Source organism: Centroberyx gerrardi, chromosome 11 (genome assembly GCF_048128805.1).
Source record: "Centroberyx gerrardi isolate f3 chromosome 11, fCenGer3.hap1.cur.20231027, whole genome shotgun sequence".
Taxonomy (NCBI): Eukaryota; Metazoa; Chordata; class Actinopteri; order Beryciformes; family Berycidae; genus Centroberyx; species Centroberyx gerrardi.
Genome location: NC_136007.1, coordinates 12,535,825 through 12,559,745, shown reverse-complemented (window position 1 = coordinate 12,559,745; position 23,921 = coordinate 12,535,825). Strand labels below are relative to the sequence as shown.

The window sequence follows — 23,921 nt, the reverse complement described above, 5'->3', positions numbered from 1 at the left end:
TATTGGTTGGAATTTTTATGTACGCCTCCTGGTACACATAACTGATAGTTAGAATGACAGCAGCGATATACAAAGGAAAATACATGAATGTTCATGCATGCCACATAAGAGATGCATATAGTTTTAACTGCGTGTAAGAAGCAGAAGTAAACATTCTGCAGATTAGGCTAGAGAGTGTGTGATAGAGGTTAGTGTGCTACTACATAAATAACACAGGATGTTTTTATGTCATAACTTCTCCCAGCTTGTTGCTTTACTTTATGCTACTCATGTCTAAAAATAGATGCAAAGAGTTCATTTGCCAAATGTTTATCCGTTTTGGAAAAAGAAATCATTACATGAAATTCATCAAACAAAAACATGCTGGATCCAGTTTGTGAAAGGGTTATCATTTTATTAACCATAAACATAAGTTGCTCACTATACTTTAAAACCTACACATTTTGTTATAATCTTGTGCTATTAGTCAACTTGGAAGAGTTGGTGTCACTTCTTACAAATGGTTGATATGTTATTTTGCAACGAAACTCACCTTATATTCTAAATTATGGATGCATTCACACATGGAGCACATGGCAAAGTTTGTGCTGGGCTGTGCATAAAAGGGACAACCTGAAAGGTTACAGATCAAGCTAATCCTGCCTGCGGGGGATAGACTACACAACGGTGGAGAGACCACCTAGGAGAGAGGAAGGGTGGGGTGAAGGGTGAGGTGGGGGTGCAGAGACAGAGAGGAGGAGGGGAGAGAGACATGGGAAGGGCAGAGGTCACTGCAGAGTATGTTGTTCTCTTGGGGGGGGGGGGGGAAGGACAGCGGGGGGTGGAGGCTTTACTTGACTCTGGGGGTTTCACTTAGCGGGGGTCAGGAAAACATGGAGGGGAGGTGGGGGGAAGACAGTGGTTAGACACCCAGGAGAGAGAGGAGGGGACTGGGCAGAGAGGGCTAGTCCGAACCCAATGGAATGAGGAAGGGGCAGGAGGAAGAGAGGAAAAGGGTAGGAGGTTGTGTCATCATCGCCATCATCATCATCATCACCCCTCTGTGTGGTCCCTTCACACCACCGGTCCCCCAACATGCGGCATGTTGCCCTTTGGGTTTGTGTGTTTTTGTGTGTCTTTTTTCCCACTGCTTTTATAGCAAAAGTAACAGCAGCCCTTGTAAACCTTGTGTATCACTGTAGGAACTGAACAGAGGGAACATGGATGATGAGGTAGTAGGACTTGCCAAGTAATCTTTAATTACCGCTTTTGGGAAGCAGCAACAATTGCATACAAACAACACAAAACAAAGTCCAATGCTATAATTTGCTACCTCAAACCCTAAAGCCTAATATGGTAGTTCACTGACTTAAACCAGCCAACTTCAATACTATAGCTTGCATGCAAAACCGTTGAAAAACCCATGTAAATGTAGTGCTGAAATGAAAGTTGAAACAATGTCCGTAGTCGTCCATAGCTGCTACCTGCATCGTGTTGTGAAATTGGGACCTAAATAGCTTTCTGATACCAGTTCAAAACAGTTTCCAAATACCATATTGTGAAGATTTTGTGCTCGTTTGGGTTGACGCTGAACTCGGCTACCTCCTGCACGTTGCCTGCTGGGAAAGGGTTAACAAGTTTCAGGTGCCACTTCTCATCTCCTCAGGCAGTTCATTGTTTCCCTCAGTTGACCTTGCTCCCGCTTGCCACTTCTAGAAATGTGTCAGTACACAGAATCTAATGTAACTATCTATTGTGCTATTAAACTTGAGTGAGCGCCAAAGTAGGGGTTGGGGTTATCAAATAGACACCTCCCATCATAGATGTTTGGGTAAATTACACATCTCCATGGTGCAAGTTACTGCACAGCTGTTACCTGCATATCCAGAGAAAAAGAAAAAGACTTTATGGGCGTCTGGGTTTCAGGCAGTCTGTCGCTGGGGCTGCAGAGTGTTGAAGTGAGCAGGGAGATTAGCCTTCAACTGAAGCATGTGGGTTCAAGCCCCCATGTCGACAAACATCTGCCCTGCTGACGTGTCCTTGAGCAAGACACCGAACACCTATAAGCTCCAGGGGGGCTGCTGTCAAGCTGACCGTACACTTTGACCTCCCTGTGGAGCGGGGCAAGCAACAAGAGATTTTCACTATCTGGATCAATAACGTATTGCATTGTTACTATTATTATAGCACTATCTGGTGGTATTACAACCATAGGTACATGGTTGTTTCACTGTGGAACCGTGCGCCATCCCGTTACTTCATTCTCTATCTCATTTCTTCTCTTGTCTTTCACTGGGAGGGAGGGACAGATAGTCTAGACGCTGACAGAGGGATGAGAAGAGAATCGATTGAAGCATACGAGGGCAATTTCACGTCTCGCTCCACAGCTTCAAAAACAGAGCCTCAGCAAATGCCCAGCAGGCACCGTGTGTGTGAGTGTGTGTGTGTGAGTGCGTGTGAGCGCGTGTGTGCATATGCATGCGTGTGCACACGTGTGTGAACGTAGTAGGTGATTCAACACCACACGGCTGGTGGATGACCGAAAGGACAAAGTGACATTTCTTCCCCTTCTTCACCCTCACGCTTCCTCTTCTCGCTGCCTCGCTCTGACCTTCATTGTTCCCTCTTAAAGTCCTCTCTGATTCTCTCTCTGTTCCCTTCCTCAATCCCCCGGGCTCGTCTCTAGAAGTGTCAGCGTTTCTTCTGTCCTCCTATAGCATCGGACCTCGTCATCACTATCATGGCGTCTCTACAGCATCAGCACTTCACCGCTGCTGCTGTCTGATACAGGACATTTTGCTCCGTCAATCTTTCTCTCTGTTGTGGTCTCTTACCGTTCAATCCCTCTTTCTACAGATTGCAACACTCTCCACTGAGTTTTCTTTCTGTCTTTCTGTCTTTCTTTCTTTCTTGCTTTCTTCTTGCCACATCTCACTCTATCTCTTGGTGTGTTTTCGTCTGTACACCTCTTTCATGTTTAATTTCTCTCTGAAAATATTTATTGGAGTTCTGCTCTCTGTCTGGTGATGAGGAGAGCGCAGCCTTCCCTAGCCGAGGTCTGATGTGGAAAGCACAGCGCTGCCTTCAGCCCTTAAACTGTTACAGATGGTGAGCTTATAGACACTGGAAAACTTCACTAGAGAAACCAATGGAAATAGTCAAGCGACACTGTCATCCTGTTCTATTAAGTGACATTCTTTCTCGCTTTGTTTCTGAACACATACGCACTGCATTTGCGAGCGCACATGCACACGCACACACAGACACGCAGACACATGCAGACATGCCTCCGTCTTTCTCTCATTTCCTCCAGTCATTTGTAAAGTGTCATCTGTGATGCAGATCTCGTGTCTCATAATGTCATTAACTTTAGTTCCTGTGTTGACTCTGTAATGATATAAAAAGCTCTGACGTTCATTCCATAGACAAGTGACAGGGAAGAGTCGAGGTGCTGCCAGACACTGGTCTCAAGTCAGTCCGACAGTCACACAGGGTCCAAGACCAGGTCCAATCTATAAATGATGTTGGGAATTGGAATTATTTTTTTATTCATTCTTTTGTTAATCAGAGGACCTAATTAATTTAGGGAAATTCATGGGGGCCGAGCGTGGCAACTGCATTCTTTCTTGAGTTTGAGATTTCTGCAATCAGTGTGGCAGTACGTGCAATCAGGCTTGATTACTTTGTTTGACTGTGTGTGTGTGTGTGTGTGTGTGTGTGTGTGTGTGTATGTGTGTGCATTTGCAAGCCTGTTTGTGAATGTCTCTAGCGAATTTTCTCCTGTGTGTTTACAGTTAACAGCAAGGTGAAGAACATGTGTGGTGTGGTGGATTGTTGTGTCCTCAAAAGTCAAGAGCAGTAGAATTAATTTCAAGTTGACGTTCATGTCTGGCAACAACCAAAAGTCAAGATTGTTGCATTCATACACGCTGTGTTTCTCCACGAGTCTACTGGCTCTTGTTGGACCGTGGTCAGGTAAAGACGTCAGCCCCTTGACACCTTTCTTATTAACAAGCGTCCTGGGCACCCAGATTGTATCTGCACAGATTTTTATCAGGATATAGACGTGTAAATACTCTCAAGATGCACTGAAGACAGGTAGCAGTCTTTAGGAGGGAGTCACAGATGCATTATGGCACCACTGAATCCAGACGTAAATACAGTAGTTTACCCTTCACATACAACAACTACGGAAACGGAAATTAGTGTCCACATAACTAGTTGATATACACATGGTTGTACTGTGATTTTAGTAGTCTTCTGGTTTATTATAAAAGTGACTCCAAGTTGCAGAGCAACATCAATCTACATATAGTTGGCAGCTAGTTTGCCAAAGTAGCATTGAAATAGTAAGACTTTTTTATGACGCACTTCTCAAATGAAGGGAGCCAAGGTGGTGACAGCTGATAAACATGCTCATGTGTAAATATTTAGCTGGGCTCGAACTTAGAACTCTTCACCGATACTGTTCCCTGCAGGATAGCTAGCGGTGCAAGGTATTAACATGTGGTGTGGTTCATTAACTCCTGCACCATCTGAGAAACACAGTCCCATCGCACCTTTCACGTTCTTTAGTGACACAAATTAATGTTTGATAAAGATCCCTTTGATCTCTCTGCTTCCACACACTGTCCCGTCAGTGACCGTGGGTGTGTGGACTGCTGATGGGTAATGTAGTTCTGCTCAGTTTTGGCAGCGCTCACACTTAGCATGTTAATTCATTTGGCCCTGGGGTGTTGAACAGCCATTTGAAGTGTGGAAAGAAAGAGAGAGAGAGAGAGAGGGGAGGCAGCCATGCGTAGTAAACCTGCGTCAACTTCTTATGACAGCACTGATCGTGGAGAGGAAAGGATAGCAAGAACGTGTGATCAAAGGCATCTACCTGGCATCTGTCAAGAGAGGAATGCAGCCCTGGGTGTGTTTGCATGCACAATTTTGCGTGTGTGTGTGTGTGTGTGTGTTTGTGAGTTAAGAGAGGTGAATTTTTTCTGAGAAGAGACTGAGAGGAGAAATGACAGCATGAAAGGGGGCTCTACCCATTTCTGGAGAGAGGAGGAACAACTGATGGATTAAAGGGTTATCTGTGCGTAAACGGGGGGGAGAGAATGATGAAGAGAGAGGACGGAGAGCAGGGAGCTGTCAGGTGCAGCGATGAGCGCTGCAGTGCCTGCTGGAACACGGGAAACAGCCGATCATTCATGTGACGGGAAGGAGGAGGAGGGAGAAACGGGGAGCAGGAGCGACTGGATTCTCGCTGTGAAGAGGAAGTAAACGTATCAAAGGATAGGTCTTTTTGAATGTCAAGTACAAGAGGACGAGGACTTGTAGAAAGATATGGGGTTTGAGGTTTGATGGGGCAATTGAGAGATGACTGATTGATGAATAGAGTGAACAGACACATGACTGATGGTGGTGAGAGCAGGGGAAAGGAAGAGTGTTTTGTGTTGCTGGTTTTCTCCTTTATCCAGAATCCAGGGTGAGAACTTCAGCAGAGGAATAATGATGGTTGAAAGGCTGAACGGCTGTGCTTACCGCAGAACTTAAAACGGATAGGGTCTTTCAGGCTAACATTCCTGAATGGTAATATGGCTGGTGTCATAGCAGAGTCCTCTGCAAGCCCAGCAAACTTCTGGGTGCACAAAAGCCTCAAAGTCATACACTGAAAAGAAACTTCCCACATACTGTGCTCTTGAATAGACTGTGAAGTTATGGTTTGACCTCTTGTCAAATCTCCTCACACCTTAAACCTCAAATAACCTTTCATTGTCTGAATCATTTAACCTCAATAAATTCAATCTTTTACAAAAGTGCTGTGTGCGGAGGGTCTCTTTGCTGTGTACAATTTAAGATGGCTGCCATATGTGTGATGAAGAAACGCTGGTATGACAAAGTTATTAAATTTCGAATGTAGCCGTTTTAGCTGCGCCACAGCAAGTATGAAGCATGATCTTCCAGAAACTTATCTGATAAGTTCTGTGGTGTTGACTCTCACACACTACTCCATGATGATTAATAACCTTATATCCAAATATAGTCCCATAGGGAGTAAGTTATTCATGTCCATCCTTTTTTTAAAGGAGAGTGAGCAGTCCACTCACCTTTTACAGAGAAAAGGAAACTCGGAAGAAAATTCAGCTGGGATTTAATCACAGCAGCGGCACATGTATGGCTCCAAAAGTAGCAGATTTAACCACTCAAATAAAATATACAAGCAGACTATCATGCCACTCTGCCACTGAGTCATTTAAAGCCTGGTAGTAGTAGTCATGGAGAGGCACTGAAAAGCAAATTGACCGGAAAGAAAGCCCAACAATATGGTTTGCTAGATGTCATTGCACATTAATCATTTTTCCTTGCATAGGATAGTTTGTACTTTTGTGGAATATAATCTCAATCTGTCTAAGAACACCGTTTTACACAACACTCTGTCTGATGTTAAAGAAAGGGCGGTAGTTTGATACCCATTCATTTGATACAACTAAATTACCCTCAAATTAAAGCTGACATTCTGCACTTAACCTTGTAGTCATTATGTCAAAAGTATCAGCTACAGCATCAGCCTTTGTAAAAGGAACTGTGAAATGCAGAAACCTCGTACAAATGTACAAATGCTGTCAAGGTGAACTGCTTTATGAAACATGTCAATCTTAGCATTATCAAAATAAGCTAACTAAAATCTATGTAGGGTAAAAACCATAATGCACTTCAGACTTTTTTTGCGGTTGTTACAAGCTGTCCATGCTGAGTTATCACTTCTGTCGCTGAACTTTAAACTGGAAGGCTGCAATCCTGGTCCAGTTTGTGTGTTTTCAGCAAACTATCTCTATTAAATATTTGTTAAGCTAGCCTACATAGTGTGGGTCCTACTTGCATGTTAGCAAGTCATCTACCTCTCCACTACCCCTCTGAATCAATTCTGTGTCTAAAGAGAGCAATAATAAATCAGTACAAAGATCTGGAGAATAATCAGACTTCTATTTGTGAACTTTCCTCTGGAACTCTGTGCACAAAGTACAACATATGATCAAGTTTCAGTCAAGTCATCCCACTACTTTTAATGGTGTTCTACCTCTTACCTGTCTTTTACCTGCAACTGTCATCTGCTCCTCCGACTTGTCCCCAAGAGCACCAGTACATTTTCAGAAATACAGATTTCTATTTTGATTGCTAGAAAAAAAATATCAGCTTTCTAACTTTCCCCATTCCCTGGTCAGTTATCACAACACGGCTGGTAGCTGTGGAATCTCTAAAATCTTTGGTTTCATTTGAGTAATCTCTCTAGCTTAAAAACCGAGCAAGATAGGGTCATGGAAAATCTGCTATGTCGGAAACAGTTGTTGGGTCACCACCGGGTGCAGCAGGCTAATGTAGCGAGCGCATTAGATGAACAGACCGTACCTGCTTTTTTCTGAACAAGAAAAAAACAACACTGCTGTCTTCTTCGAGGACATTCTGTTCAAAATGAATTTCTTTGCTGGTGTCTTCTTTCATTCATCGCCTCATGCGTCACTGGACTAAGTTAGGTTTGTGAGTGCCATTGGCTGCCTGAGTGGGTTAACAAGCTCAAATGTGAACTCTACTGAAGCATGGCTCACGAGAGGCTGCAAAACTTTCTCAACCGCAAATGTGCAGATGTTCTTTTATTAATCTCACACACAAAACAGCAAGATTGCGTGTGGTTTCAGTTCAACTCAAAACGTAATCGATTATAGCAATGATTATAGCAATGATATCTTAGAGGACGTTCTTTCAGCACCACTGAAGAACCTGCTATCACAGTAAAGAACACCCTGTATTATTATAGTATTATGGCTTTTATGCAATGGTTGTTAACACATGAGTACTGTCTGAAAGCTTTCCCACATGGTGTACATAGCCTACAGAATAACAAAACAGACGGCAGAAAACAAGAAAGATGACTAACTAGCTCCCTGGTTACCACAAGAGTTGGCATAGCAACCGATCGAGCATGACTATATGAATTATCAGTGCTGCTGGAACACATCTTTGACCAGTCAGACTGCTTGGCTGAAGCTTCCCGTTGTATAACAGTGAAAAAGACTATTTATTCAAAGATCAAAACGCGGGGAACAGTGGCTTTGCTTGCTCTCACAGTCAGGCACCTGTTGGTAACATCTTCACTCTCCGCCTCTCTGTCTGTTTGTTTGATTTAGCCTATTATTTATACTTTGCACAATTAATGTCTGAGTTGCCTAAAGGCTTAAAAATCCTTCTTCAACCTGTTTCCTCCCTCTCATTCATGAATGAAATGGACCCAACAGGGGAAATCTGTCAGGGATCATAGCTTTCACCTGGATTTTGGATTCACCTGGTGTGTCTGTTTCATGAAAACAACAAGTTCCCAATGTAATGTCCTAGGGTAATACCAGTTGCCTGTAATACATGGTATTGGTAAGTGGGTCAAAAACACACCATGAAGCACAAGCCGTTATCGATAAGCGCCCTATGAAGGTGTTTAAGTTAATGATATGAAGGTGGTTACGTTAATGATAGGCTGAGTGGAGCTAGGTCAAAGTTCTGCTGTTTATTTCTAGATGTTAACTACAGTGGAAAGGTCTGTTACGTCCCTTAGCAGACTATACAGTGAGGCAGATGTTTGGGCTATGCATGTATGGGTATATGCCTTGACAGCAAAGCTATATTTGGATAGCCTACAAAATGTGCTCTTTTTCCTCTGAACTTTTCCTTGACTCCCAAAATGGAAGTCTTATGCCTTTATTGCGTTACCCTTATGATGAATGTTACTGCGCTTGCTAGAAATGATGATAATACGAGTCTCACAGTATTTCTTTCCCTTATCTGTGCGGATGAGTCTGCCAGTCTGCCATCCAGGATAAGAGGTAAATACAGGAACACCGGAGTCAATAACAGGTGACCTGCCAGATTATTACCACTTACATTTTGGCCTGAACTGTAGCCATTCAGTAATAAACACACACACACACACTCGCATATACATACACATATACTCACACAGAAGCACAGAGCTTACAGTGATGTGAAGATATAGGGAATTGCTTCCACTATTCCAATATCACACTCTCATCAATCAGCCGTCCTTACATAAGCGCTCTCTGTTTGTGTATACATGTGCGCACAAGTGAAGAAACTTGCACGAAAGAAGAAACAATATTACAATAATTTGCAATATTGTATCATATGTGATGAACTCAAAACTAGGCTATTAGCTCAATCAGAAGAGCTGATTTTCCTATGGGCTTGTTTTGTGGAGGTGAAGTGAGGCGCTTCTGATGTTGCTGCACGCATTTTACTTGCAGTTCCATCACGTATGGTCAAACCCTTTTCAAGAATAACCGTGCTCTATTTTAATAATTAAAAAAAACAATACTTCCTAATTAGCGAAGACATTAGCAAGCTATTTGTGGGTTAATAGTTGCAGTTGTTCTTTTTGTGACTGCGGTTTGTAAGCTCACTAAGGTCTGTTTTAAATAAATCAGTAAACAAGCGTGTTTTCTGGCAGCTCTATTCCTTCTTTTCCATTTGACAAAATTTATTCACAAGCCAGCCAACAAGCAGCGCCACAGCTTATATCTCTCTTACTGTGTAGCTGCCTACATTCACGTGCAGTTGTTGACAGTCAGAAGGCAGTGCCAAAATGAAAGTGCCTGCAAGTAAATATCAATGAAAGCAGCTATTGATAATTCACGTGGGATTTGTATTCTGAAAACTGAGCGCTCTGAGTTTATAGTTGAGTTTTGCCCAGGATTTGCTCTGGATGTGACGGGCAAGTCAGAGCAGGCAGGCTGCTGGATCCAGCCTACATCTGTTTTAAACAGACCACAGTCTTGCCAATCACCCACCTCCTCGCTTAATATTCATTCATGGAGCCAGACTTCCATATTGACAGTAGAAGCTAACCTTACTGTGTAGACTAGTATGTATGAGGCTGCTCTAATATATTCCCACAGGAAGGCTTCCCACTCTATAATTTGTTGACTGCTTGAGAGGGTCTAAAGAGCAGCAATACTCTTTAATGCACTTATGCACACACATACACACACAAACACAAGAAATGTACACAAACACACACACACATTCACACATACACACTAGGGATTGCCTTGAGGCGCATTTGAGAGTGGTACTCATGTAGAATAATTATAGGTGACACTGGGTATTCCATTCTCCACCGTGTGATGTGTACAAACAGTGTTTAGCCAAGGAGTGCTTGCTTGCTTCATGTGTTTACACCATGTCTAGCAGCACTAAGCAGCAGGCTTACATTGTTGTAGTTCAGAGTATGTCTAAATGTCTGGTCTGGAGGCTTGGCAAGCAGGGAGTCGTATCACAACTGCTCCACGCACAAGTAGCCCGTTTGTTTGACAGGGTTTTTCAGAAGTAGCCAAGAATAATGGCTACTGCACCAGCAAGTTCCAACATCCTGTTACACATTACCATAGCTCAGACAGAGACACTTTCACATCCTCTCTTGCAAAGCCGTGATGCAGTGCAGTCAGAGAATAATCTGTCCTTGAGAAAGCACATTGGGGAAGAGGCATATTCACTATGTTGTTGCTTCCAATTCTCCACAAGCCTTTCAAACTGGTCTAGGCTTCTTAGAGCTGATCTCAGACTAAAGCTTACGCTGCGAGTTCAGAGCGAAGCAGGTTGGAAGCTGGGACGTGCTGTGTATGTGTGTGTGTGTGTGTGTGTGTGTGCACGTGAGGAAGTGCATGTTTGCTTGCATATGTGTATGTGCTTGTGTGTGCGTGTGCTCCTCTCCCATCCCCGGAGCTGTTGCATTTGTTTATAGAGAATAGATTGTAATTGAATAGACTTCCCTGAGCTGGCTGTGAAACCTCATTACTAGTCCCTCTGTAGAAGAGACAGGGAGAAGGCACAGTGACCCTCGGGGAGAGAGGGGAGAGGGGGGGGGGGGAGAGGGGGAGAGGGGGGAGAGAGAGAAAAAGAGCAAGAGAGAGCTAAGACCTTACCTCAGTGAAGAAAAAACCTGAATAGAGGGAGAAATGAAGAAATACATGAATAATAGGCAGCAAAAGTCCACCCCCAGAGATAAGAAGAAGAGAGAGATGCAGGAAAAGAGGAAGGTGGCCTGTAAGGACAGAGAGTGCAAAGGAGGACAGAGAGAGAGACAGAGAGAGAGAGAGAGGTAGAGGCAAATACAAGGAGACCAGAAGTTGGGCAAGGTGATGATAAGAGGAGAAAGGCTGGGCTTACCTCGTCTAATTAAAGCTAGATCCGTGCCTGCTGTTATTCTAGGCTTGCACATTCTTTCCTACACTGCATATTGTGCAGAGCGGGAGATTGACAGAGCGGGAGAGAGAGCAGGAGTAGATGGAGAGAGAGAAAAAAACTGAAAGAGAGAGAGAGAGAGGGAGGGGATGCAGAGAGTGCTGCAAGGAGCGGAAGAGAATATAAAGGGATACAGTGGAAGATGCGGTGGATGGGGGTTGGGGGGTGGGGTGGGGGTGGGGGGGTGTATGCTATTGCGTTTTGTAGGTGTTGTCAGGTTAAGCCACCCACCACTGGCTGTTGTCATGGTAACGACCAGGTGTTCAACCAGGAAGAGGGAGCCAGGCTTTCCTTAAGGACAAGGGCTTTCTCTGCGTGTCTCTCCTTCTCTCCCTTCCCCAGTCATCATTTCTCTCTTCATGTATATCATTCTGGGTCATTCTCTATCACATTCCCCATTATTTATTTTTGCTTGTGGGTGTACATTAAAAAAAAAAAAAGCTGTGACAGCAGACGCGATCACTTAAATCTCCCAGCCTGTCAATAGGTTGCTAACATTCTGCAGTTTAATTCCAGATTGTAAAGCAGCTCATAGTGTGAGATGACAGGTAAGCTGTTGATAGCTGTAAAGCACAACACACATGCTGCTCAGATGGCAGCAGACTTGACACAGTTACAGGTATGCAGACAAGATAGAGCAGGAAGAAGCACCTCTTCATTAAAATTGAATGTTGTTTATCATTTATGTCAGTTTAAAGAATGAAGTGTCAGAAGTTGCTGTGGGCAACAGACAACAGTGTATGTGTGTGTGTGTGTGTGTGTGTGTGTGTGTGTGTGTGAGATGTACATGTGTGCGTGCATGTGTAGCAGTAGTAGCAACAGTGTCATATGTTACCAGCTGACACTGTACAGTGCGAATGCGTGTGTGTGTGTGTGTGTGTGTGCGTGTGTGTGTTTGTGTGTCAGTCCATATACATTTATGTGACATGACATGAGTGCTGTCAGACTTCATCAGGGGACACAAAATCATCTCCTACAAATCATGTCTGTTCTTTACTGAACAACATTTAAGTAAAGTAGAACATTTGACTTAAACTGTGAATCTTCACAGTTAATTTATGAATATTCCCACAATTCCCATAATCCTCTTCTTGTATGCAAATTAATTAACATCATGTCACATAATTTGTGAATATGCACACAATTCCCATAATCTTCTTGTGTGTAAATTAATTCACATCTCGTCATGTGGGGGGAGAATTCATTTATTCAACTAGTTCTCATGGACTGCTCTATCGTCAACGGGTCGATAAATGTACACATTTCCCAAGGTAAATGTAAATGTGTACATTTGTCCACATTTGTTTGTTTGTGTGTCTGTCCATATACGTTTATATGTGCACGTGTGTGCCTCACTATTTGCCTACATGTGTTTGTATACAGTGTTTCTGTTTCTGTGTCTATGTACGCTTCTAAAGAAAGCTCGGTACATCTGATCTTTCATGAGCTGCTTTATCTCAGTGAGACAGTGTGTGGGGTCGATGTTGATGTATGAATATCACTAGGTGTGTGTGTATGTGTAGGTGTATGCGTTGTTGTGTATATGTGTGTGTGAGTGTGTCTGTGTATGGCTCTCCCATGCTTAGAACTATAAGCTGATTTGATAACGTGCTTAGAGAGATCTCTGTTTCAATCCGTCGGTGTTAGCTCTGTTACATCACTGCAGCCGTCTTTGTGTGTGTGTGTGTGTGAGTGTGTGTGTGCGCGTGTTTGTGTGTCGCTCGGAGGAGTAGGGTTAGGGCGGGTGGGGGTGGTGTGATGTCGAGGGCCAACAGACGTTAGGCACATGGGAACGCACTCGGAACAATGACACACACGTGCCTGTGCCATGCGCGCAACGCCAGCTACACACACACACACACACACTGTACACAAAAGCAAACACACACCAGACAGACCTTTGCTCTGGCTCTTAAAGGCATACCGCTGTTAAACACACATCAGGGCAGTTAAGAGATAAGCTTGGAATAACCTCTGTTCTGCATTATAATGCCAGGCAACACTTTGTGATGGGATATGCAAATACTGGTTTTAAAAGCTAAACAGCACGCTACTTTTAATTCACCTCCATATTCACTAAGCTGTTTTTGGGTGATTTAAAGGCAATATAGATAAACACAGAGATGGGTTGCTAGGCACCGCATCTCTGTGTTTATCCACCTCTCCACCTCTATGTGGAGATGCCTGGCAAAAGACACCGATGTGAGATGTTGTTTGTGAATCAAATGTAAACGATAAATTTGTCTTTCTGTTTGTTGGTATGTTTAAAGTGTTGACAGAAGCATTTTAGGACAGGAGGGTAGCACAGTGAATAGGGAAACTGTCCTTCACCCAGAAGCCCCCGTGTCGACAAGCGTCCGCCCTGCTGAAGTGTCCTGGAGCAAGACACTGAATCCCACCCGGCTCCAGGGGGCGCTGTCCTGTATCTGACCCTGACCTCTGACCTCCCTGTGGAGGGGGGAAAGGGAGCAGAGGACTTCCTTATTGGGTCAATAAAGTATCATAGTATTATTCATATTAATATCACACTTGGCTGTCACCACTGAATACCAGCGGCAAAATATCAGGAATTAGTTATTTAAGACAGATGGCAAGGCTAGTCAAGGCTACCAGTTTTTAATGTCAGCAATCCAAAATAACTAACTCTTCGTAGTTTGTGGTTTGTTTTACACAGCGACAGCCAAGTATGCTTCTGTCGAAATTCCAAAGACACTCAGAGTCTCGTTCACACAAACTAACAATCTGAGTATACCTTATGTCTGCCAGCCTGTCTATTACTGGGATATGAGAGTGTGCCCAGTTCCAGGAAATTAACCAGGAACAGAAAAAAGTGCAATTAGCAAAAGCAGTAGGTCCTTTGAGTATTGTAAGCGAAGGTGTGTAGGAGAAGATCAGGTAAACGTGGTAAACGACAAAACGTGCAAAGAAACCACCGCACACTGTCTCTTCCTTACAGTTAAAACATTTTACTGAGAAAACCTACTTTTTAATCTCAGTCATCTTCCTCAAGTATGTCAAATAGTGCAGTATATTTGCAAACAGTTACACATATAGTTTTATCTCTAGACGGATACGATGGGAGGGAGGCAAAAATAGAAACCGGCTTGTGAGTTGTAAAGATGAGAAGGTGAGAAATTGCCAGAGAGCGACAGAAGTGGAAACCAAAGACAAAGAAACAGAGAGATGGAGGGATAAGGGAAAAAATAAAGAGGAAGTGAGAGAGACAGATGGGGATGATCCTGCGGAAGGGAGCCCTTCACTTAACACCGATCTCCGCAAGGTCCTAACATCCTTCTCAGTCTCTGTGGTGTGACATCCTCACAACCGGCTCTACGTATCAACTTTTATTGTCTAACATGCATAAAAATGGAAATTGCCGTTTCCTACTAAATTGCCAAACTTGCACCTCAGTGTGTTCCTAGATTTACAATATTTGAATGTGACGAGCGCGACAGTTGTTTGTGAAATGTGGTGTTTGACGTGTCCATCAATGTGTTTCCCATAATGACATATCCTCTGTGTTTGTGTCTGTGTGTGTTTGTCTGTGTTGCAGATTAATCTGCGGCTCATTTTAGTCAGCGGGAAGACAAAAGAATTCCTCTTCTCTCCTAACGACTCGGCAGCAGACATCGCCAAACACGTCTACGACAACTGGCCGATGGGTGAGTAGCTTTGTTAACAACCACAGCCATTATTACTGGTAATGGCAGTGATAATTCTGAAAGAAGTAGCGGTAATTTTCTTCAAGAGGCAAGTTCAGGTCACTCAGACACATCATGGGTTAAAAAATCATCCTCTAAAGGTCATGTCTGTTCTTTATTGAGCAATATCTGTGTAATAAAAGGAAGTGAAAATTGTACTATTGTGAAAATTTGACTTAAATTGTGAATCTTCACAGTTAATTTGTGAATATTCACACCATTCGCATAATCCTCTTCTTGTATGCAAATTAATTCACATCACGTCACATAATTTGTGAGTGTTCACACAATTCCCATAAACCTCTTCTTGTGTGCAAATGAATTCACTTTGTTGCAACTAGTTCTAATGGACTGCTCTACTGCCAACAGGTCGATAAATGTACACATTTCCCTTGGTAAATCACATTTGTACATGTGTCACAGCAGTGCAAGGCTCTCTCACAGTCCTGTCACTGTTTTGTTATGGGTACGATGTACCATGTGGCCAAATTAACTCAAATTGGCTTCTGTAGTAAAGTGAGATCTGTGAGGTGCGGCATATTCATTCATGTAGCCTTACATCAGAAAATTGGCAAAGGCAGACCCTGTGTTCGCTTAATTGTCCTGCATGCCCCATTGGACGGAGTTAGGATGGAGCACATCTGAAGCCAATTATTCTTTTGCCAAACTGGTGCGCATTGGCATGTGTGCCTCTTAACTGTTTGAAGGCAGATCAGACGTTGCTGTGTTGATGGTCTGTGTATTCAACGTAGATGTAGTTCGGCCAAGTAATTGATGCCTGTTTGATTTTGTATTTTAGTCCAGTAGTGAATGCACTAGCCTGCACTACTTTCATCCATGTGTAAACAGATGTGGATGTGGATGCGCAAAACATACTTGGCTCTTAGTTATATTCTGTAAATGTGATTTTAAAGACTCTACCGTAACATAACTCCATGAGGCCAGTAACCTGTTAATATATCTGTACTGCAACAAATACTTTTCGATTTCCTAATCTGATTAAATTCGTCAAAAGACCCTCAGGTGCAGAACTCTATCATTTGACAGTGGCACAATACGCAGTCATTATGGTACAGATGTACAGTCAGCAGGGTGAGAGAGCCTCGGACTACTGTGAGTGTTTTCCACTCACATTAACTGGGATATGTACACGTTTACCAGATTTACCTTGGGAGTTGGCAAATGCACTCATTTACCCTAAAATACATACACACACACACACATATTCTGGCATTTTATAATAAATCACATTGTTGCATAAGCAGAGCTGCTTTGTACGTATGTAATATGCTATAAGCTACGTCTGCTAAAAAGTTTGTTGCAAATGTAAACTAGCAAGCCAGGTGATCTAACATTACTGCATTCTCCATGGAAGAGATGAAGTCAGCTGATCAAGTAGGGAGCCAGAGAGCTGAGATCACATCATACAGGACTGTGGGATTGTCCCCTCTGTAAAACACCCACCTCCTCAACTACCTCTACTTCACTGCTAGCATTCCCTTGATGTTATTGTGCCTGCTGACCTTATGCCAGCTTGAATGCGTGTGAGCAGACTGCAGCTTTTTCCCACGTGTTCTTTGAAGAAAGTTCCATCTGCTGCGGTGGATGTGCGGCAACTCGATAACACACTGTAATAAATGTTGCAGGTCGGGAAAGAGCATAGACACCCTGTAGGCGCAGCCCACAGTACATACGAAACAGGATGATGAATTCTACCGGTACAATAGACATCCAGGCTCTCCTCGACACGATTAGCCTCCTGCACTTGGGGTCAATTTCCTTTCAGTCCAGTCAGTCGAGGAAGCACCCTGTGTTCCTCCTAGACGGCAGATCTGAACCTTGGAAGACCCGGAGCCGCCGCTCAGCACCAACACCTTCTACTGTAGTCGGAGAGACACACATCTGGTGGCCAGACTCTGCCACCTCGCAGCTCCTCCCTCTGTTCTGTTCTCTCTCCCGTGTAATACCCTCTCTTTTGTCTTTGGCCCTTCCCGAGTCTCATCTCATGTTCTTCTGTTGCTCTCAGCCTTTCTCTCTTCGGGTCTCTCTCTCGCTCTTGTGTAACGGATCCTACAAAGCACACATATTCTACATACTTTGTAGTTTGCTTACGCAGTACGGTGTGGGCGGTGAAACCTCTCTTGTACTTACACTGCCTTTTATCCTTAAATGTTTAAGAACATTCATTAGCTGTGTTCAGTCGGGAATGGGCTTGTTTTGCTGGCTTTGTTTCTTTATTTTGGTTTTTAAATTGGTCTTAAATTCAATTCCAGGAAGCATTAAAAAGATCTTAAAAAGGTCTTAAATTTAGGGTTAGGGTTAGGGTTCTGAAACCTGCAGATACCCTGTGTATGCAGTATAGTGGTGATGATGATGATGATGATGATAATGATGTGTGGGAGACAGGTGAGAGGAGTATGACACTGAGAAGGTGGAAAATTAGATGCAGAGAACTTTGCAATGATGATGTGAAAGGACAAAGAAGAGGAAGGCAGCAATGAGGCAATATATGAAACCTCATTCTCTTTGTCGTTTTCTCTTTTTAACTCGCTCTTTCTCCATCTTTCTCTGCCTCTTTCTTTCAGATTGGGAGGAAGAGCAGGTCAGCAGTCCCAACATTCTGAGGCTGATCTACCAGGGGCGTTTTCTACACGGCAATGTAACGCTAGGAGGTGAGAAAACACACACGCACACACATATATCACACACGGACACACATATGCATATGAAAATACACCCCCCAGAAAAAACTCATGTGCCCATAGACACACACACATACACACACACATATATATATACACAGCAGTGCGTTGCTGGAAAGTTCTTTGCTGTTCCCGTCTCTTCCTGAGCCGCAGAACAGAGGTACCTCAGTGCTCTGGACAAGCCCGCTTTGACGGAGAGAGGGAGGAGAGAGGAAATACAGAAAAAGAGAGGAAAGAGACCGGTCAGGAAAGGGGGAAGACGGGTGTTTGGGTAGACCTCAGCAGACGAGAGAGAGAGAGAGAGAGAGAGAGAGAGAGAGAGAGAGAGAGAGAGAAAGGGAAAGAAAAAGGGAGGGAGAGGGGGGAGGCGTGAAAATGTGCGCCATAAGTGAGGAGAAAAAAAGAGGATGGTTTCTTTTGAAGCGGCCCGCTTCACTTCTCCCTGGCTTTTAGGCTTTTAGTCTACTTAACCCAATTTTGATTTGACCGGTGTTTTGTGTGGTTAATGGGGATATGGCTGTCCCTAACCCTTTTACACTCATCCCATTACTGCCATCTATCTGATAATTCCCTTATCGTTGGTTTAACATGTTTGCACGCTGACACAGAATCCTCTTAAAGTCGAGCCAAAAGATAACGCCCAAAATTCCTGACAGAATTGTTCCAAGTATAGGCAGATGGTGCAGGATTATAATGCTCCATAGGGGCGAATTTAACGTTAGCATCCCTGGAACACAAGGCGAACTAAAATAGTGCTGGTTGGGTTATAGGGGGACAAAATTGGTTTGTTGGTTTCGTAATGCAAACACACACACACACACGAACATGCGAGCACACAGCCTTGTTATGGTATGATTGATGAGTCAGATGATACTGATGCTGTATGACTTTGTGTGACTTTGTAATTGTGGATATGGCTCATTGAATAACCTCTACACCTCTCTCTCTCTCTCTCTCTCTCTCTCTCTCTCTCTGTCACTTTCTCTCCCCTCCAGCTCTCAAACTGCCCTTGGGGAAGACCACAGTGATGCATTTAGTTGCCAGAGAGACTTTGCCTGAGCCAAATTCCCAAGGTAACCAGCGCTCCATCCAACCCCCCCCTTTTTCCTTTCAGAAGGCCTTTCACACGCTAAACAACTCTAAACGTTCTGGTCCCAGCCATTATTTATCTCTACACATGGCTTTCCTTTGAGAAACAGCCACTGGTGCAAATAATTGGCTCCCTCAAGTGCATCCACAGGATACAGCACATTGTGTAGAATGTACTGCTAATATAAGTCATATTATGTCATAGGTGTTTGGAAAGACTCGCAATATGTGACAATACGTATCGTGGGGCAGAAAAAATAATTGCAATATTAGCTACATTTTATTCTGCTGTAGTAATCACAAATGAGACGGCTTGCTCATCACAGTTTCACAAACTCTCCATCCAAATTATATTATTTGCACTTTGTACTTTTTGACATTTTTGAATTGATGTTTACATACTAGACTTTGTTGTCATTGAAGTTTTATTTACTACATCGTATCATGGTTTTATCTAATCGTATCGTGAGATAAGCATAATCTTCCCATCCCTAGTAGTAGGTAATCGTATCTAGTCTCAGGTCATGTTAAATTTAGCTGATATTAGTTGTGTGACATATAAAGTCTTGTGAAATAAATCTAACTAGCTACGTTTCTGTCTGCCTAGAAGGTGATTAGGTGACTGGGAGGATCAGTGTTTGCCCTGACTCTGATGTTTTGCATATGTGTGTGTGTGTGTGTGTGTGTGTGTGTGTGTGTGTGTTCTCAGGTCAGAGGAATAGAGAGAAGACCGGGGAGAGTAACTGCTGTGTCATTCTGTAAATACACACCTCCGCCATCGGCCCTCCATCCTACTCGTCCTCTTCCTCGTCTTCGCCGTCCTGGACCTAATGAGCTTGTCCCCTGTCCTGGAGCCTGTCCACAATGCGGATGTGCGCACGCACACACACACACACACACACACTCTCTCTATCTCCCTCCCTCTCTCTCTCCCTCTCTCTCTCTCTCTCTCTCTCTCTCTCTCATACACACACACACAGACATACACACACACACACACACATTAAGACAGCAGGCTCAGGCTGATCCAGGACACAGAGTTGGGAGTATGATATTGATTGATGATAGAATTGATTCCTTTGTTGTACTTGATTAATTGTCATAACAGAAAATTAGAGGAAGGAACTGGATCATCAAAGTTTTGCATGTTTGTTTATCTTTTTATTTTTTTTAAATGCACACCTTTTTAAGCCTTCTTCCATACACACACACACATACTCATACACACACACACACACACACACACACGCACACACACACGCACACACACACACACACACACACACATCTTGTCTAGCCAACCCCAGCCAGTCTGCTGTACTGACAGTTCGGCTGGGTTTCTGGCTGGCTCCTCATGCTAGCTGGTTGTCATAGTAATGCAGTGCCCAAGTTTGTGTGTGTGGCCTTGTTCTCTCATACAGACCGCAGAGAATTTTAACCACTAACAGCTCTTCCAACACACACACACACACACACACACACACACACACACACGTACACACACATACACACACACACACTATGACACCCTCTCTACGCATCCAACCATATGTGCTTGTGTGATCTCCCTTGGTGCAGCAGATGAAGCTTAGACGTGCCTGATCAGAGTACTCAAACCAGGACACACACTCACACACACACACACACACACACACACACACACACACACATACACACACACCTGTGTCCTTTTTACTGCCCTCCTCTGCATGTGCCCTTAAAGTGCACAATAGAGTAATGATTCCTTCTCGCTGGGAGAGCGTTGCAGAGACCGAACAGATCCCACTTACTCGCTCATAATGGTCTAGCCGATGCCTAACAAACAAACAAATACACAAACAACCAGTGTTGGTGTTGTTGTTTTGGTCATTTGTTTGTCCATGACATTTGTGACTGTGTTTTGACAGTCCATGCATATTACTGACCGACCAGTGTTGTGATTAATAAAACTTTTGTCAGTTTTCTTCCCTCCCTGACGCCCCGTCCCATTCTCCATCTCTCTATTTCTTAACCCCCCCCCCCCCCCTCCTCCCCTCTCCCCCTCTCATAGGAGATAAGGAAAGGCTCAATGCGCTCTTTTTTTAACACAGTGTTGTGAAGGATCTCACTGACAATTGCTATCCAAGCAGGGAAATGAACTCGGAATGAAATGTTCCTTATTTTTCTTAATTCGCTCCTTGCTCTCTCCTTAATTCTCCTCTTATTCTCCCTCTGCGTTAACAAGTCCACTTTGCACAACCGAAGCATGTGCTCCTTCATCGGATTAAAACAAAATGTATAAAAAAAAAAGTTTATTATTTTATTTTATATTTTTCCAATGGGAATAATGTTCCAAACTAAGGTAACGTGTAGAATATATTTAATATGAATCTTATATAGAACATGATGACTCTAGATCTTGTTGATATACAGTATATTGGTGTTTAGTCTTCGATTGTGTATACGGTTAGCTTCTAGCCAGTTCACACTGTCACTCGCTGACAATGTCTTGTACTTAACAGCAGCAAAACCTCCCTAATCATTGACAGACTGTATTTTTATTTTCTCTCTTCTGTGCTCTTTTGTTTTATTTTTTTCAATTGTTCATAATTTAATGTAATCTTTTTTTTTCTTTGTGGTTTTTTTGCTTTAAGGAATCGCTTTGTAACAGCACTAGGTCTTAAAAATATTGTTTATATTGATCAGGGTTCAAATCTGTACAGAGATAAACGTTTTCAAACCAATTGTAAATAGCACTAATGCTCCCCCTTCCCCTTCCAAACTTCAAATGGAATACATCTGTAAACTAAATAAAGATTATTGAAGTGCGTGGCCTTCGTGATGATTTATTGCAGAATAAATGCATGCGGTTACTTTAGTCTTGTACTGCTTATTGCTGTTGTCAACCACTTATCTGAAGAAATGATTGCTAATCTTCCCATTGACGCCCACTCACTCGCTCACTCAGCTCACTCAGTATTCAAGGCGTAAATGACCACAGAAACTTTTCATTCAGGAAATAATAACACTAAAATTGCAGCTAAATGTTTTTTCCTGTAGCCTCTAGGCAACTGTCCAGTCTGTAGGCTGAAGCGCAGCAGCAAGAAGAATAAGCACATACAGTCCAGGGTTCAATTTTGCAGCAGGGCCATGCTCTTCCACTTCCCTAATGAAATGCTGACAAAATGAGATGTCAAATTAATGTGGGGGCAGTTTTAAATTGGAAAATAATAAATTAGAGTCTCTGCATGTCGCTCGGTGTTAATGTTAGTGTGTGAGAGGGCAAGAGAAAATATGAGGGGAGTTCTCCTGATGTGCTGAAGAGTGCATCATTGTATTAAAACATGAAGACTGTACTTTAGTGTAGAGAGACTGATGTGTAGCTTTCAGTTGCCTTCAGTGAAATTCTGTTTGGTTTTTCTTCTTCTCCTCCACCTCCCTGTTTTCATCCCTCTCTCCTCTCCTCCCTGCTCAGTCTGACTGTATTCACACAGTGACTGTAGTGTGGGCCAGTTATTCATCATGAATACAACTATTCTCCTTCTGTCACACACACACACACACACACACACACACACACACACACACACACACACACGCACACACGGCCTGGGAGCAGACAGAGTGGAGCGTGGTTTGTTACAGTACCACTCGAGTCCCAGGACAGCACGTTCTGTGTGTGAGACATTAAACCAGTCACCCTTGCTACTGCCTGGCCCTGAACAATACGCCAGTCTCTTAACACAGATAGATTACTGTTTCAAAGGAAGCCTCAGTCTGTAACGTGTGCACCTTGCCTCTTGAGATATTCTGCACGTATCGCAACTGACAGTGACATTTAAGTATGAGGCTAGACGACGTCTGTAAATATCAATAAAACAGATTATGTAAAATGATTGGGCATTGCTGTTTGAACAAGAGGCTACAAGGGCGGAATAGATAAAATGTGAGGATAGGCAGGTTCACAAGAGCAATAAACAGATGAAGCAGATGAGGACTGGTTCCACATGAACCACTCAATGAAAGTGTTTTTTCTGTCATTTATTCAACTTAATACGATATGATTTCCTATAACTGGCACTAATTGCTCCATTTCCCTGGTGTAGAGTGAATGGGACTGTAAGGCTGTTTGTGAATATGCATAGGAAGCCTCTTTCATAGAGTGATGTTATGCCACATTTAACTTTTCTATGGACGTGTTTGGGTGGATTATATGGTCGAAAATGTGATTATGGGTTTTCATTCACCAAACATTAGTGGGTAGCACGGGCTAACAGCTACATGTCATGAGTGTGCGGTCCATGTGGTAAAGCAGATCACAGTGGAGCCTGTGAAAATTATAAGGCTTGTAGATGCTGCCATCTTCTGGCCAAATACCTGTATGGCAATAATATGACCACCAGTGCTAAAAATGTATTCATGGTGCTGTAAGGCGCTTTGGATAAAAACATCCACCAAATAGCCTATGTTATATTATGAGTTTGGCAAAATCTTTTTAATTTCCATTAGGATGAATGTAAACATCTTACAGTCTACATTTAAAACTAACTCAGATTATCACATTGTAATTTATCCTTCCTTCCTTAAGGCTCTTTCCATGAAAGTTGCACCTCCCTCTTTTCAAAGCCCATTGATTTACAAACATTTATAAGTTCTGGAAGACATTGCTGATGCAGCAGCCGCTTAGGGAATATTATTATTTTTTTACTTCCTCTTTACTTCCCTTACTTCCTGTCTATATTCCATCCATCTCATGACTGATTTTATTAATCTCTTGTTAAATATCTGAATCTATCTTGTGTTTTGCGGTCTCTCTATGGTTGCAGATTACTCGATTTTTTCTCCATTCAAAGCTTTTTTTTAAGGGCAGAGACGTCATAATATTCCCCTTCATCACAGCTGCAAGGGCGTCCCAAAGCACAGACGGAGACACTTCAGCCAGATCATTGTTTCAACTGCGGGTGTATTTCATTCTCCGTCATTCTTTTCCTTTGGGGCTATTCAGGATACGTAAATTCAACCTCCATAGAATGAATGTTGATTTCCTATTCAAACAGGGAATACAATAGATTGGACATGCTTGGAGGTTTCATCGCTACACCAAATCTCCGGTTTATTTCTGTTGTAAATGAGAAAATAAGCTTTCAATGAACTAAATAAGAAGAATAGATATGTA

General features: G+C 43.0%; 1 protein-coding gene across 1 annotated transcript in view; it reads left to right on the top strand.

Annotated features, from left to right (window-relative positions):
- ubl3a (ubiquitin-like 3a) overlaps positions 1 to 21,575 on the top strand; it is a 33,993-nt gene extending 12,418 nt beyond the window's left edge. Inside the window, exons 2-5 of the mRNA XM_071911806.2 lie at positions 14,828 to 14,936; positions 17,561 to 17,647; positions 18,673 to 18,750; positions 19,476 to 21,575. Of these exons, the coding sequence (XP_071767907.1) occupies positions 14,828 to 14,936; positions 17,561 to 17,647; positions 18,673 to 18,750; positions 19,476 to 19,528 (327 nt within the window). The 3' untranslated portion in view covers positions 19,529 to 21,575. The remainder of the gene's footprint in view (positions 1 to 14,827; positions 14,937 to 17,560; positions 17,648 to 18,672; positions 18,751 to 19,475) is intronic.
- The last annotated feature ends 2,346 nt before the right edge of the window (positions 21,576 to 23,921 follow it).